General features: G+C 38.9%; 1 protein-coding gene across 1 annotated transcript in view; it reads left to right on the forward strand.

Moving 5' to 3' along the window:
* The window catches only part of SUSD5 (sushi domain containing 5), a gene marked incomplete at both ends in the record, with an annotated part of 40,749 nt that overhangs the window by 9,047 nt on the left and 18,846 nt on the right, over nucleotides 1-12,856 (forward strand). The window contains one exon of the mRNA XM_082315297.1: nucleotides 11,735-11,853. Coding sequence (XP_082171423.1) covers nucleotides 11,735-11,853 — 119 coding nt within the window. The remainder of the gene's footprint in view (nucleotides 1-11,734; nucleotides 11,854-12,856) is intronic.

The raw sequence follows: 12,856 nt of genomic DNA on the forward strand, positions 1-12,856 counted from the left end.
GAATACTGTCACTCGGTGTGCTGAATGGTATTATTTGAGGTAGCTCAGGTGACTCGACATGGCACTAGGCTGAGCTTTGCCTCGCATTACAGACAGTGTTTCCAGATGTGCTGGCCTGCCACAGCCTCTCCGGGAAGCATCGTTCCCTCTGTAGAGGCCAGTTCAAGGCAGGAACGTAGAAGTGTCCTGTGGAGGAAACTGCTTCCCTCTGTTGATCACAGCTTCAGGAGGCTAAAGTTAGCCTTCGTGAGTACTCCAGAAGTCCAAATGACTTTCAGTGAAATTTAAGAATTTGAGAACCTATGTCCGCATAGGTGCTCCTGTGTGCCAGAAGCAGCATGGCCCTGTCACCACGCCACTTTGCCGTGGCTGATGAGGGGTTGCTGAACCCAAGCTAACTCAGGTCGATTCCAGTCTTGCACAGGTCTAGCTATGTGGCACTGCACTGGGCCAAGCACCCACATCGCAAACGACCAGCCACTTCCAAAATGAAAGGCTTAACAGCATGCCTCAGGTACAGGTAGACAGGCTTCATATTTGTTGAAGAGACCAAATCACAGAAAACTCAATTTTAAAAAAGGCAAAATGGAGGAGCTGAGGGTTGACATAAATGTCTTCTGTCACTGAAGCTGGAACTGTACAGGAATTGCCCAGAAGGAGCATGAGTGGGTCTGAAGCCCTCTCTCTTGAATCTTCCCTTCAGCAGGCTTACCAGCCACAGCCTTAGTGTAACACATATGTTCATTCCCTTGAGGTGCTTTACAAAGTTCTCATGAGTTAGAGGATAATATCTAATCTACTCTCAATGTTCAACAGTGATAAAGTTTTGTTTATCAAGATATTTTTTCCAAGTTCTCAAACTTTAGTGTGTTATTGGATTTTTTCACAGTTACCAGTTATTTAAGTAAGCATTGGTGTTTGTGTATTTTTGGTGATAAAGTTTCCAAAGGAGAGAAAATTGCTACTATTAATGAAAAGTGATATTTAAACAACTTCAAGCAAAAGCAACTAGTTCCGGTGATCTTTTTTTCAGGTGAAAAATTGTTTGAAAATGTGTTTGTGTGTACTTTTGGTCATTAAAAAAAATTCCAGAAATCTCTCAGGATATAAGACAGTGATCTAAAGCCTAAATTTTTTTTTTCCTAAGCCAGTTGCTGAGATGTCATGGAGGCTGAAGAGCCAGGAAAACTATCCATCTCTGAGAAGTGCGTGGCAAATTTGTTGTACAGGTTCTTTTATACAGCCTCTGTATTATGGAAGTAGGAAGTGATGATGGGTAGGAGAAGAAACTGTCCCTTTTTTGTGTAAGCACTAGTTAGTCCTGAGAGATCCTCAGTTAATTACTGCAGGCGCTGGAGCTACCTCTGTCAGCCCAGGAAAGATATGAGGACATTGCTATGGACAGCACAAAGAAAACCTCTGTCAAACTGCAGCTGTAGTAAAAACAAACAAACAAACAAACAAACAAGTTGCTAAAGTGCTTATGGAATGGAATGGAGAATATGAAAAATATATACGTATATATATACACACATATAGGTCAGTGTAACAGCCTCGTTTGGAATATTATACATATTATTGTTACCACATCTTAAGAAAGGTACTAAAAGAGGCTCAAAAAAGGGCTCAAGAATTATTAAAGGCATGGAAAAGCAATTAAGAAGGGACTTAAAATATTTTACTAAATTAATTAGCTAATTTAAAAAATATATCTGTGGGTACCTATTCAATACTTTGGGCATTTAATTGATAAATAGAAACATGATAGCAAGGGTAAAGGATAGCTGCTAAATAGAAAAACCTCAGTTCACACTCTCCTCAACTGATTTAACATGGAGAGGGGAAAACAAGCTTCACAGCATGCTCAGAAGGTTACAGAACTAGGGAAAATTATTTCCAAAATAAAGGACGCTTCACTGTTATTCATCTTGATGGACCTCCACATCTTCGAATGTGATGGCGTGGCCTAGGGGGAGAAGTGACCTCCCCATGTTTGCCAGGTCCAAATCCATTCAGGACTTTATAGGTTGGCTCTAAAACCCTGGATTCCTCCCAGCAGCTGACTGGCGTCCAGTGCAGATCACAGAGCTTTAGTCTAATATTCTCCCATTTCCTCTTGGACCACGTACATCAGAAAGGAGATGAATAGGAGGGAACATGATAAAAGAAGTTCCTAATTTCAGGAAGAATGCAGTTTGTTTTATTTATTTGGTGCCTGGAAAGTATCTTAATCTTTCCCTCAAGGAAAAATGGATTAGACATTGGCAATAGAAGTAAACACAAACAAATTATGTGAGTGAAGACATTATAGTGTTGGAGATTTTCTGACACACTTCAGTCCTCCTTCCACTACATAGGCTTAAAACTGAACATGAGCTCTAGCAGAGATGTAAGGACTTTTTCACCTCTAGATCAATTTTCCAGTGCACAAGTCAATGACTTGTTCACTTCTGATGGCTATTTTATGGTCTTAGTGAATAATTACAATCCCACTCCTAGTAAATATATCCATCGCTGTTGGCTGTTGTGTCCTTATTTTTACAGCCAAATCAAGGCCTGGAAACCCATGGGAGTTTCTCCTGTTATGACTGAGGCACATTACTAAGTCAGCATGAGCATGTTTATATTGCCCACTCTCTGGGCTATACCTCTTATATGGGCAAAGAGGAGAATTCGATCTGAAGAACTGGCCCTCTTTGGGCAACTGTCAAATTTCTGGTGACCTGTATGTAAATATCGATCCATATGTAAGTATGCAAAGATTTTGGGACATCCAAATGGGACATCCTCTGTTGGATCCAACCAGGTCATTGCAGCCCAGCTCACTCCAACCTGCTTCTTACTGACCCACTGCGGTGACTGTTGCCTCCTCAGCTGTGCTCGTAGAGGTGCTCATCTCTTGTCTATTGTAAGCCAGAAGTGAGCAGGGTGGGCAACCAGCTACTGGTTTGGATGTTAAAAACCATCATTCTGCAGAGAGTGATGCCGGTGGAAGAAGACACCAATTGGTGGAGATGTTCACCTTGTGTTCTCTAACCCACTGCAATCCCTGCAAACCGGGCTAGTCCAAGCAGCAGGTCTCAAGAAATATGATTCACTTCAACTGATGTAGGATGGCAATTGCTTAAACAAATAGTTCCCTGCCAGCAAATCCAAAGAGATGATAAACTTGGTAGGGCTGTGGTTTGAGCAGCCTGGGTCAGAACCTCTTTCACAAGCATAAGGGGATGTTTTTGTCTTCCACTTTCAGTTGTTCAGACCAACCCAATTCAGAGTTCAGGGCTATCGCTGGCAGGTCCGAGGGCTTGGAAACTTTTAGAGAAGAGCCACTGACAAATAGATAGGGGTAAGAGGATAAGGGGTAACTTCTTCTAGCAGCCCAGAAGTAAACCATTTACAAGTCAGTCCTGAAATATGTAACTTATAAAGCATTACACATTGTTACATGTCAGGAAATGAAATGTCGTTAGGCAGGTCTCGTTTGTCAGATGAGCCCTAATAGCTATTTATACTAAAATGACACTCTTATGACTTATTTGCATGTCAGACAAGTGAGTCAGTAAAACCAGCAAGTGATCTGCCAGAATATAAATGAAAAAAGGTGGCAGAGTTTTTTGAAGGCCTCTCACTGCTATCTTTTGAATTCAGATGTTGTACTGGAAAGCCCTGTGTCAAGTCCTCCAGCGCTGGGCAGCGTGTTCTGTAGGGTCTTATGTTCATTTCTGGGGTTTTTGAAATTTGGAAAACGAACGACACAATTTTTCTTGTGACCAGCCCTGTGCAAAGAATAGTAGAAAGCAGCTATTTATTTGAGAATTGTAAACATCCTCAACAGCTTGTATTAAGACATTCATAGCAAATTTACTCATTTCCGTCACTTTTCTAGGACTGAAAGGCTGAAGCTCTCCTATTCCCTACCCTGTTCCTTATTTGTCTACAAAAGAATGAAGCCATGTATCCCTTCTATAAGGGCTGTGAAGCTCTGCATAGGCTTTCTGTTCCATAATAGACCTCCTACAGGGCTGTCAACCTGTTCCTTTGCATGAAATTGCCCTGGGCTGGTTCCTACCCAGTCCCTGGAGGATTTATCTCAGAGGGGATAACTCTGGAGTGAGCAAGCACAGTCAGCTAGAATAAGCCTTGCTGTGGGAGTCAGAAGACTGGGGTTCTTTTCTTGGCTGACCACAGACCAGATGTTTGCTGCTAGGAAAATTACTTCATCTCTATTTTTCCTTCCTTTTGTTAGCTCTTCGGGTTTTGCGCTGACTCCTATTGAATGCTTCTACAGTGTCAAACACAACAGGGCCCTCACTGCAGATGGCACCAGTGGGAAATGTAATAATAAGACTCAGAAATGACATTTCACAAGACTACCTACTTCTTTTTCTGCCTACTGCGTGGGACTTGCCCAGCACCTGGCAGTAGGGTAATAACAGCACATTTCTTGGGAAAGAAAAAAGCAATATCCAGGGAATGAAATAAGGGTCAATCGCTAACCCATGCCAGTCCTCTCATCTGTGTGTGTAGACCCTTGGACTTGTGGGCCCCATGAAATCTATCCAGGTGTACATGCTATAACACATCCACTTGCTTATTTGCAGAGAAGCAGTCCTAATGGTATGTCAATGTGGCAAGCTCTTTGTTTTATTTCAAGGCTGTGCTCTGCTGCCTGATGATAATGCATATGACTGTGCTCCCAGATGTCTGTGAGGTGAGTCAATTAATTCCCTTCAAGAGAAAAATCCAGACATAGCTGACAGGACATGGTCCAATTCAAAATGCTAAAATTGGTTATGAAACTGTCTGAGGAGGTCTTGCACTCTGAAATGCCTTCATGTCACAAACTGTAGTCCCACAGCCCACAGCTGTTGTCATGCTCTGCTAGAAGATGAATTTGTCTTCTCATTGTTTCTTGTCAATCATCTCAGAAAGTCTCCTACAGAGAAAAAACAAAGTAGTTGTGTTTCAGGAATAGGGGTTTCTACATGAAGCTCAGTCAAGAGACTCGAGTTTAATGTATGGACATGGCCAGTTTACTCCAAGGAATAATATCACCGAGCAGTGTGGACACGAGACACTTTGCATCATCTTTGGGGGGGATGAAAATCTTTTCTTGGCACAACCTGGGAAGACAGCATGGGCAAAGTATGACAGCCACAGTTCTTGTAAAACAGGCAGCCCAATAATTGAAGAATTTTTTAGAAAATATACTTTCTCAGGAAAAGCACCATACAAAAGAAAATAAATTTTTCATGTATTTTCTAGGACAAACATGCAAAACACCATCTGCTAAAATGTCGCTTGACAGTCCTCAGAGTAGCCATTTACTTAACTGGGACTCACACTTAAATTGTATTTTTACTGGGAGGTTTTTTTTTAACAAACTTCGAGGGCTTTAGCAAAACTTTAGCGAACTTGGGCAGAAAAGGTAGGGGTATGCTAGTGAATTTAGTTAATGCCAGAAGGTTAGAACTCATTGATAAGACCAAGGAAAATCACAATATTGAACAGGAAGGTAAGCCTGACTTCAGAGATGGAGTAATAGAAATGGGGTGAAATATAACAGTACTATGTGAAGACTAATAGGAATGTCTGCCTTAAGCTAGCAGTTCAGCTGGAAAAGGCAGAGCAGGAGAAAGAGCTGGGTGTATTTACAGAACACAGGATGGCAGTGAGCCTGTTGTAAAATAAAATAACTGACATATGTACATAAAATTTGTGAAAAAAGGAAATGCAGTCCTCCTAAAAGACATCAGCAGCTCTTCCAGGAGAGAGAGGGCAGTACTGAAGGGCTTGAACAAGGCACCGGTGAGACACCACCTGCAACGGTGCAATGTAATTCTTGGTGTTCAAGCTCAGAAGGGATAAACTCAGACTAGGATCAGTCTAAGAAAGCACCTCTCTTATCAGAAGTGATTAAAAGTGATCAGTTTGTTTAGCCTAGCAAAATGAAGGCAGAAGGGGAACGTACTTGCTCTTGGCAAATGAACAAGAACAACTAATACCAAGATTTTAACTTGCCAGTTAGTTTTAATGGGGTTGATGTTCTAATTTTCAAAAGAACCCCACATATTTTCCCTTTTTTACAGTCTCTGTAATGTTTAGTCCTATCTGAAAGCCTTTTGTCTGAGAATTGAACTTCTTTGTAAATTAATAGCGCTCAGCAAATATTTTTGCGTTTTTTTTTTTTAAACCCTTTGGTGACTAATCAATAACAACTGTTATGAAAGCCGTGGATTAAATCGGAGCCCATAAAATGAAATTGGGTAACACCAACTTTCTAGTGACACTTGCTGTGTCTTTGAGCACCCAGCTAGTCCAAGCCGGGAAGCAACACGATTCTCCTCTACGTGCACTAAGAATGCTCAAATTATATGTACATAGTGATATTATAGTAAAATGGCTATATAAAACCTTTCATACTAGGCTACAGTATGAAAATCTGCATGAATGGGCCATATTTATTTAATGAACAGAGGCCTTACTATTTCAGTAGTCATATGTACAATTTTAAGCACAAAAGACTGCATTTTGGTGTATATTTTTAAGAATCTAAAGGATATTGGTTCTGCCTTGGTAAGACCTCCTTTTGACATTTCCAGTGGCAGTATTGCTGTTGGAATGTCTTCATGTCACACTTAGCAGCTGCTTTCTTTGGGTCACATCCAGCCAAAATTAGCCTCTATAGTTCCCAGTCAATGGACTTTCCAAGGCCCACCTGTGCTCCCCTTCATGACTTTTCAGGGAAATTTTCTTCCCTTTGGTAATCGTGAACATGTCATTTATATTTTATTCCTCATCAGAGCCAGCTTTATAATTTGCAGTTTCCCAAACTACAGAAGGGAAAGACTAAGAATAAAAATCCTCTCGTTTGGCTTCCAGACTACTGATTTTTTTTTTCTCTCACCTAGTTACTGAAACACAAGTGGTAAAGCTGACCCATGAAAAAAATTAGCACAGGATGTTAAAGATTTGTCTTGACTAAGAAAAGTGATGAAGCTTTTAACTTTCTAATTAGGAGAAGGTTTGTTACAGTTATATTACGTTATGAACCAGACTTTCACAGTACCTCAGCTAACATATTGTTGACGATGTTCTTCCAAGTTGAATATATTCATATGCAAGTTCATACTGCTATGAATAAATGTCATAAGACCATTCTGACTCAGTTCAGTGCATTTATTGACTAAGACTACAAAACTTGCAATCAATTGGCAGATAAAGTAGTGACTGCAAAACATCCCAGTCCCACCTACTGGTTTCTGTGCTGATGGATCATGTTATGTCATATAAACTCAGCTGTTAACTCCATATGTTTTAACTTGGGTTTACTGAAAAATTTTCAAGTATTACAAAATTGCTGTGTAATTATCTTAGAAAGTAGAAATACCAGTGGATACTACTATAAACAGAATTTATAATTTATATATAAATATTATGTGTTTATTATATAAATCTTTATTATACCTGCATATATACAATATATAAAATTAAGTATCATTACTATGGCTCAAGTATATCATTATGATATATTTAATAATATATATTACATAATGGCGTATTATGGCATATTGTGCAATAAATACTGTTCATGCCAGCTTTTTCTGCTGTTTCCTTCTTTAAACAGAGGAATGTAACAGTGCCAGTTACTCATTGGTTAGTTAATAGATTAGAAAAAATGTAACCAGCGCGAGAGTAAGTGGAAGGCTTGTAGGAACTCTGGTTCATACCTTATTGTGCTATATATTAAATTTTCTCCTTATGCACACACGTGATAAGTGCGATATCTGAGTCATGACCCAGGAAAACAATGATCAGCTTGGCCAACCTCTGATCTTTTTATCGGGGTAGGTACAGGGGAAGGACTCTTAACTGTTCTTAGTTGGATGAATTGTACAGCAGAAATTGAGCTGAGGTTCAATGCAGTGCAGAGTGTCTGTGGTTTCTTGCTTTCTCACTTGAGATGAGAAGAGGCATCATGAAGCAGGTTGTCCTTCTAGGCTGGGTAGCAGTGGACTGAGAAGATTCTCAGTAGCTTTTGGCTTGGCTTGTCGAGAAACAAAAGGAAACACCATCAGGCACCCTCCCACTTTCCATCAGAGAGCAGGGGCTGTTGTCAACACCACTAAACCCCCTCCTTTCCCAGCTATTTTTACCTTACTGATAGTATATGGTACTTATATTGTCTATAGCTCTATAGCAATAGTGTCTGTGATTGATTGATTTTTGTGCTTTGATTGTGAGGGAGAGTTTTTCAGAGTTCATGGCAGTATAAGGGTAATTTTCAGGGATGCATGGATGTTTCAAGCAGATATGTAGTAAATATAGAGGATTATTATGGATGATCTGTGGTCTGAACTCAGTATGTTCCTTCTGAGCATGTCTGCTTTCATAAGAGATCTCCACAGAAGGAAAAATAAAATTGCATCTATTTATTAAATACAAGGTACAAAATTATGCATTGCACTGCTCTAAGCATCAGATTACAGTGTATCCTAAAAGGATGAGTAATGAGCAAGTCTGTGAAAGTTTAAGTTCAATTATTACGTGAAAGTAGCAATAAGTAGAATTAAAGTTCCCTGCATGACTACTTTCTTCTGAATGGCTGGGTAGATGGATGCATCCCTAAAAAAAGTATAAACTTTGTGGCATTCTGTGAACCATGGTGCATTCCCCAGTGCAACAATTCAAAATAGTAAAGAGACGAAAGAGGTGACACATTTCCACAACCTCTCAGCAGGGTTCTGGAAAGAGTAGGAAAAATGTACGATTTTTTTGTTTCTTATTTCAGCATGGCAATGCTGCTGCGGAAGAAATTTTAAAATATGTTGAATTCTAAATTTATAGACACTTTTTGGTCCTCAAATGAAAAGTTTAATGAAGTTAAAAGCATCAAAACCTACCTTTTAGAACTGAGACAAAAGTGTACCTATGTATTTAACCTATAATTATAGATGAAAAACTAGCATTTTAAGGAAACATATACCCACGCTCAAGAACTCAGAGAAAAGAGACTATTATTGAATATTTTTACTCATACCTGGAGTCCTGCTGACTGCAAAGAGACTACTTCTATGCCAAAGATGTTGCACGTCTGATCGCTAGACCCACTACTGAGAGATGCTGAGCACTCTTGAAGCTCCTTTCAGCAGTGGTAATAACAGCTTACTGAAGATGTTTAAAGCTTGCAGGATTGAGCTCATGGTAGGAAACTACTGACAGAGAAGGAGGAATGGGAGAGATGAAATAGATTTTTCTTTTTTTCTTTTCCTTCTATTTTTTGTATGCTTACAAGATATGACTTCTTTCATCTGAGAAGAATTGCATTAGAATGTTTGCAGTTTTAATCAGATCAATTTTAATATGACAAAAATCCAAATTGAAGTCCAAAGTAAAAGATTAACCAGGGTCTGGTCTGTTGTAGGAAAAAAAGAAATAGACTGGAAGAGGAATTTTTAAACTTCATGTAGGAAAAAAGTTTAGTGAGAAATACATTTTAAAAATCTTAATGTTAACTAATGTCTTAACTAATCAATATATTCTATCAACTACAATCTTGTAATTCATTGTACAATACTTGGAAAAAAAGTAAGAAAAATTTGCTGTTCAAGTACATAATCTTACACGTGAGCTAGATATCCTGTTTTGGAGATGACCTGAGTATGCCAAGGATGTGTCACCCCCAGATAACTTTTTAGTCTCCTGAAGAAATGATAAAGAAATTACAGTGCTTTGGGCAGAAGCAAAAGATATTGGCTAGAAATTGAAATTAGAAATAAAAAAATTCAAGATAAGATTTTCAAAAGTGGCTTCCAGGTATCAGGAATTTTATTCCTTAATTGAGCATAGAAAGGAATGTGGCCTGATTTTCAGAGACCAGAATTTTATGATGGCAACAATCTTCAAAATGTAGTGTTGGGTTTTTTTTTTAAGAGAATCTGCAATCTTAAGGACACAATTACAGGAAAAAGGCACAAATTTGTAAAGACATGTCAGTATCTGGCTACTTAGTGTTGCAAGGCATAACTGATCTGGGTACCTAAGTGAGTAAGCAATTCTTGGAAATATTAAGGTTGGTAAGTCACTTTTTGAAGGGGGTGGCATAACTCTTTCATTCCCTTAGGCCTTGTAAGACCTAGTGGAACAATATGTGAATACATATGAAAATTTTCTAATTGATGGCCTGATTTTCCCAGTCATCTGAACTCACTTTGGCACATCAAGTCACTTTTATCTAGGTGCCTGTTTACTGACTTAGAGGACTCAGACTTTAAATGCATTAAATTCTAAGAGAACTTGGTTTTAAGCTTCTATGGACAATATTGTCCTTCAAGTGACCCCCGAAAAAATCAAGGGGTGTTATCCTTACAAAAGAAACATATTTGATTTGAAATCATAAAGGGGATTTCAGTAGGGGGTGACATCACATTGTTTTCCAGAGCAGAAGTGTGGTAGGAACCATTCTGGTACATATGCGTGACTACCACCATATGGCTTGTTTCGTGTTGCTTGTGTTTGTTTACATTAAAAGAACATTAAAGTTGCATATTTAACTGCTCAAAAGCTAACACATGCCAGAATTAAGATGGTCTGTGCAATTGTAATTCACTCCACTTGTGTAAATCAATTGTTATATAGTATTTAAGTGCATGATCAAATACTGGGTTTCCACTGGATCTTGTCCATGCTCAGTGAACAGCCAGTTAATCAACATTTATTTTATTCTCCAAATTGAGTGTGGGACTGATGGCAAAATTAATTCAACAATTGCACAATACAAAATTTTCTTCCACTGGAAAGATTCCTCTGTGGAAAGCATTTTTGTCTTGCTTTCACTAGAATAGCTGACTGTGCAACACTTCTACAAGCCTGCTGTCCACAAAAAATAAAACCCACACCATTAATATCCAGCTGCAAAAATTTGGGCTGAATTCGCTTTCCCAGCCTTTGTAACCTTCAGTGTAACAGTAAAACCAGTGTCTTCTATAACAAACTGTCTTTTATTTGTTAGTTTTAAGCAGCCAGTACAGCTGAGAGAAGAGATAATTAGTAATCTCTTCCTTTATGGTCATCATCTACAGACTTGTAAAACCAAATACAGATTTATTACCTTTGTTCAAGCCTATGAAGGGCAACAGGATGGATTAGGTACTGCTGAATACCAAACCAGAAGAAATGGAGTTTACACAAAGGTGTGGAATTACTGTAAAAAATAAAACTGATAGCAGCTTTTTCTTGCAAGAACTCAAGATGAATTTTCTGAGCTTGCCTGTGGTACCTTTTGAGCAGTTAAATATGCAACCTTAATGTTCTTTTAATGTAAGATGCTAATAATTTATAATCTTTCAGACCAAATCCTGAGTTTTCTATTCATTTTTATTCAAGTGCCATTGGTGGGAATATGTATTGCTGGAATGTGAGAGCAGAATGCGGCTTTAAATATGCTGGGACTTGGTCTGATGTTTAGAAGTATTACAGAATATAATAAGATAAACATTCTTTATTGTTTCCTATGCCTGCAACTGATCTACAGCAAACCTTTTTTTCAATTACTTCTAATTCTCCCTTGGCTTTTTTCATAGATCTTCCCACGCTAATGGCTTATGTGCCAACTCTTAAACAGTTAAGCTGAGGCTAAAGCCTGACTACTGTGATAAAAGATCTCCAAATTTCACCTGCATGTGCAACTCCAGAAGAGTTCTGATTATTTTTTTCTTCTTCTTCTTTATTTTAGGACAATTATATGCAGAAAGACGGGCAGCAAACAGCAGAGCGTGAAAGCCATTGATGTTAAAATTGAAACCGATCCCTTTGTGAATGACCAATATGATGCTTTTTGTGTAAAGGATGAAGGTCAGCACTGATATACTGTTGAAATAATGCACAGTCATTGCTGTCTTGCAATATTAAAAGTTTTGCCTTCAATTTTTCTCCTGCTGAGAGGCAAAGAGGGAATGTTAAGGAATAAATCTTTATAGTAATCTCCTGCCAAGTGAGCCAACTGCTACATTGGTTGCAGGAAATAAATTGCATTATTTTTTGTCTTTGCTGCAGTTTAGCAAGTTCAAAGAGCACTACTGATCTGGAAGAACCCATTTTGGTGTTCACAGGATATACTTTATGGAAAAGAATATATCTGGCGCCGATATAACTGAGATGCCTGAAGCATCTCTCATACTGAGCACGGTAACTGAATGTACCTCAGAAAGCTGGCTTCCAGCCGCAAAACACTGCACTGTTGCATATCTATCAGTACACAACATTTGTATGCAAATAACTTCACTGTCTCCATTTAAATTTTTTGTTTGTTTGTTTATTTTTGTTAACAAGTGTAGACCAGCCTGCTAGGGACTGAGGTATATCATGGATGATTCTGAAAACCAAATTATTTCCAATTTAAGTTGATGCTTAAACTTTTTGTTATTCAAATGCCAGAACCCACAAGCAAAGATGGAGTCTGAAGGCAAAAAATAAATTGTTACTGATAGGCACGATTGTGTAAAGAAATTTGGGAACCCGTGAAACAGATTGTTGATGTCCGCAGTGAAGTTTCGCATCTCATTTCCAAGAAAAGCAGGGGCAAGCAGATGGCATTTACTGAGAAACAATAAGTTCACAACACAGGGGGGCATTTTGATAAAGAGTCAGTGGCAGCAGTGGGCAGGAAAACATGGTTAAAGTGAAATGTGGCAGAGGTGATGCGTATTTGATGTGCACCCAGTCATTCAAAAATCCTCTCAGATAACCCTCGTGATACCAACTCCAGGCTCCGTGCTGCTATGAGCGATGCCAGCTCCATCACCCAGTTGCTAATGTTGTCACACAAGCACCTTTGTGCTTTCTTCCATGCTGCTTC

The sequence above is a fragment of the Platalea leucorodia genome (genome assembly GCF_965183815.1).
Source record: "Platalea leucorodia genome assembly, chromosome: 1".
Taxonomy (NCBI): domain Eukaryota; kingdom Metazoa; phylum Chordata; class Aves; order Pelecaniformes; family Threskiornithidae; genus Platalea; species Platalea leucorodia.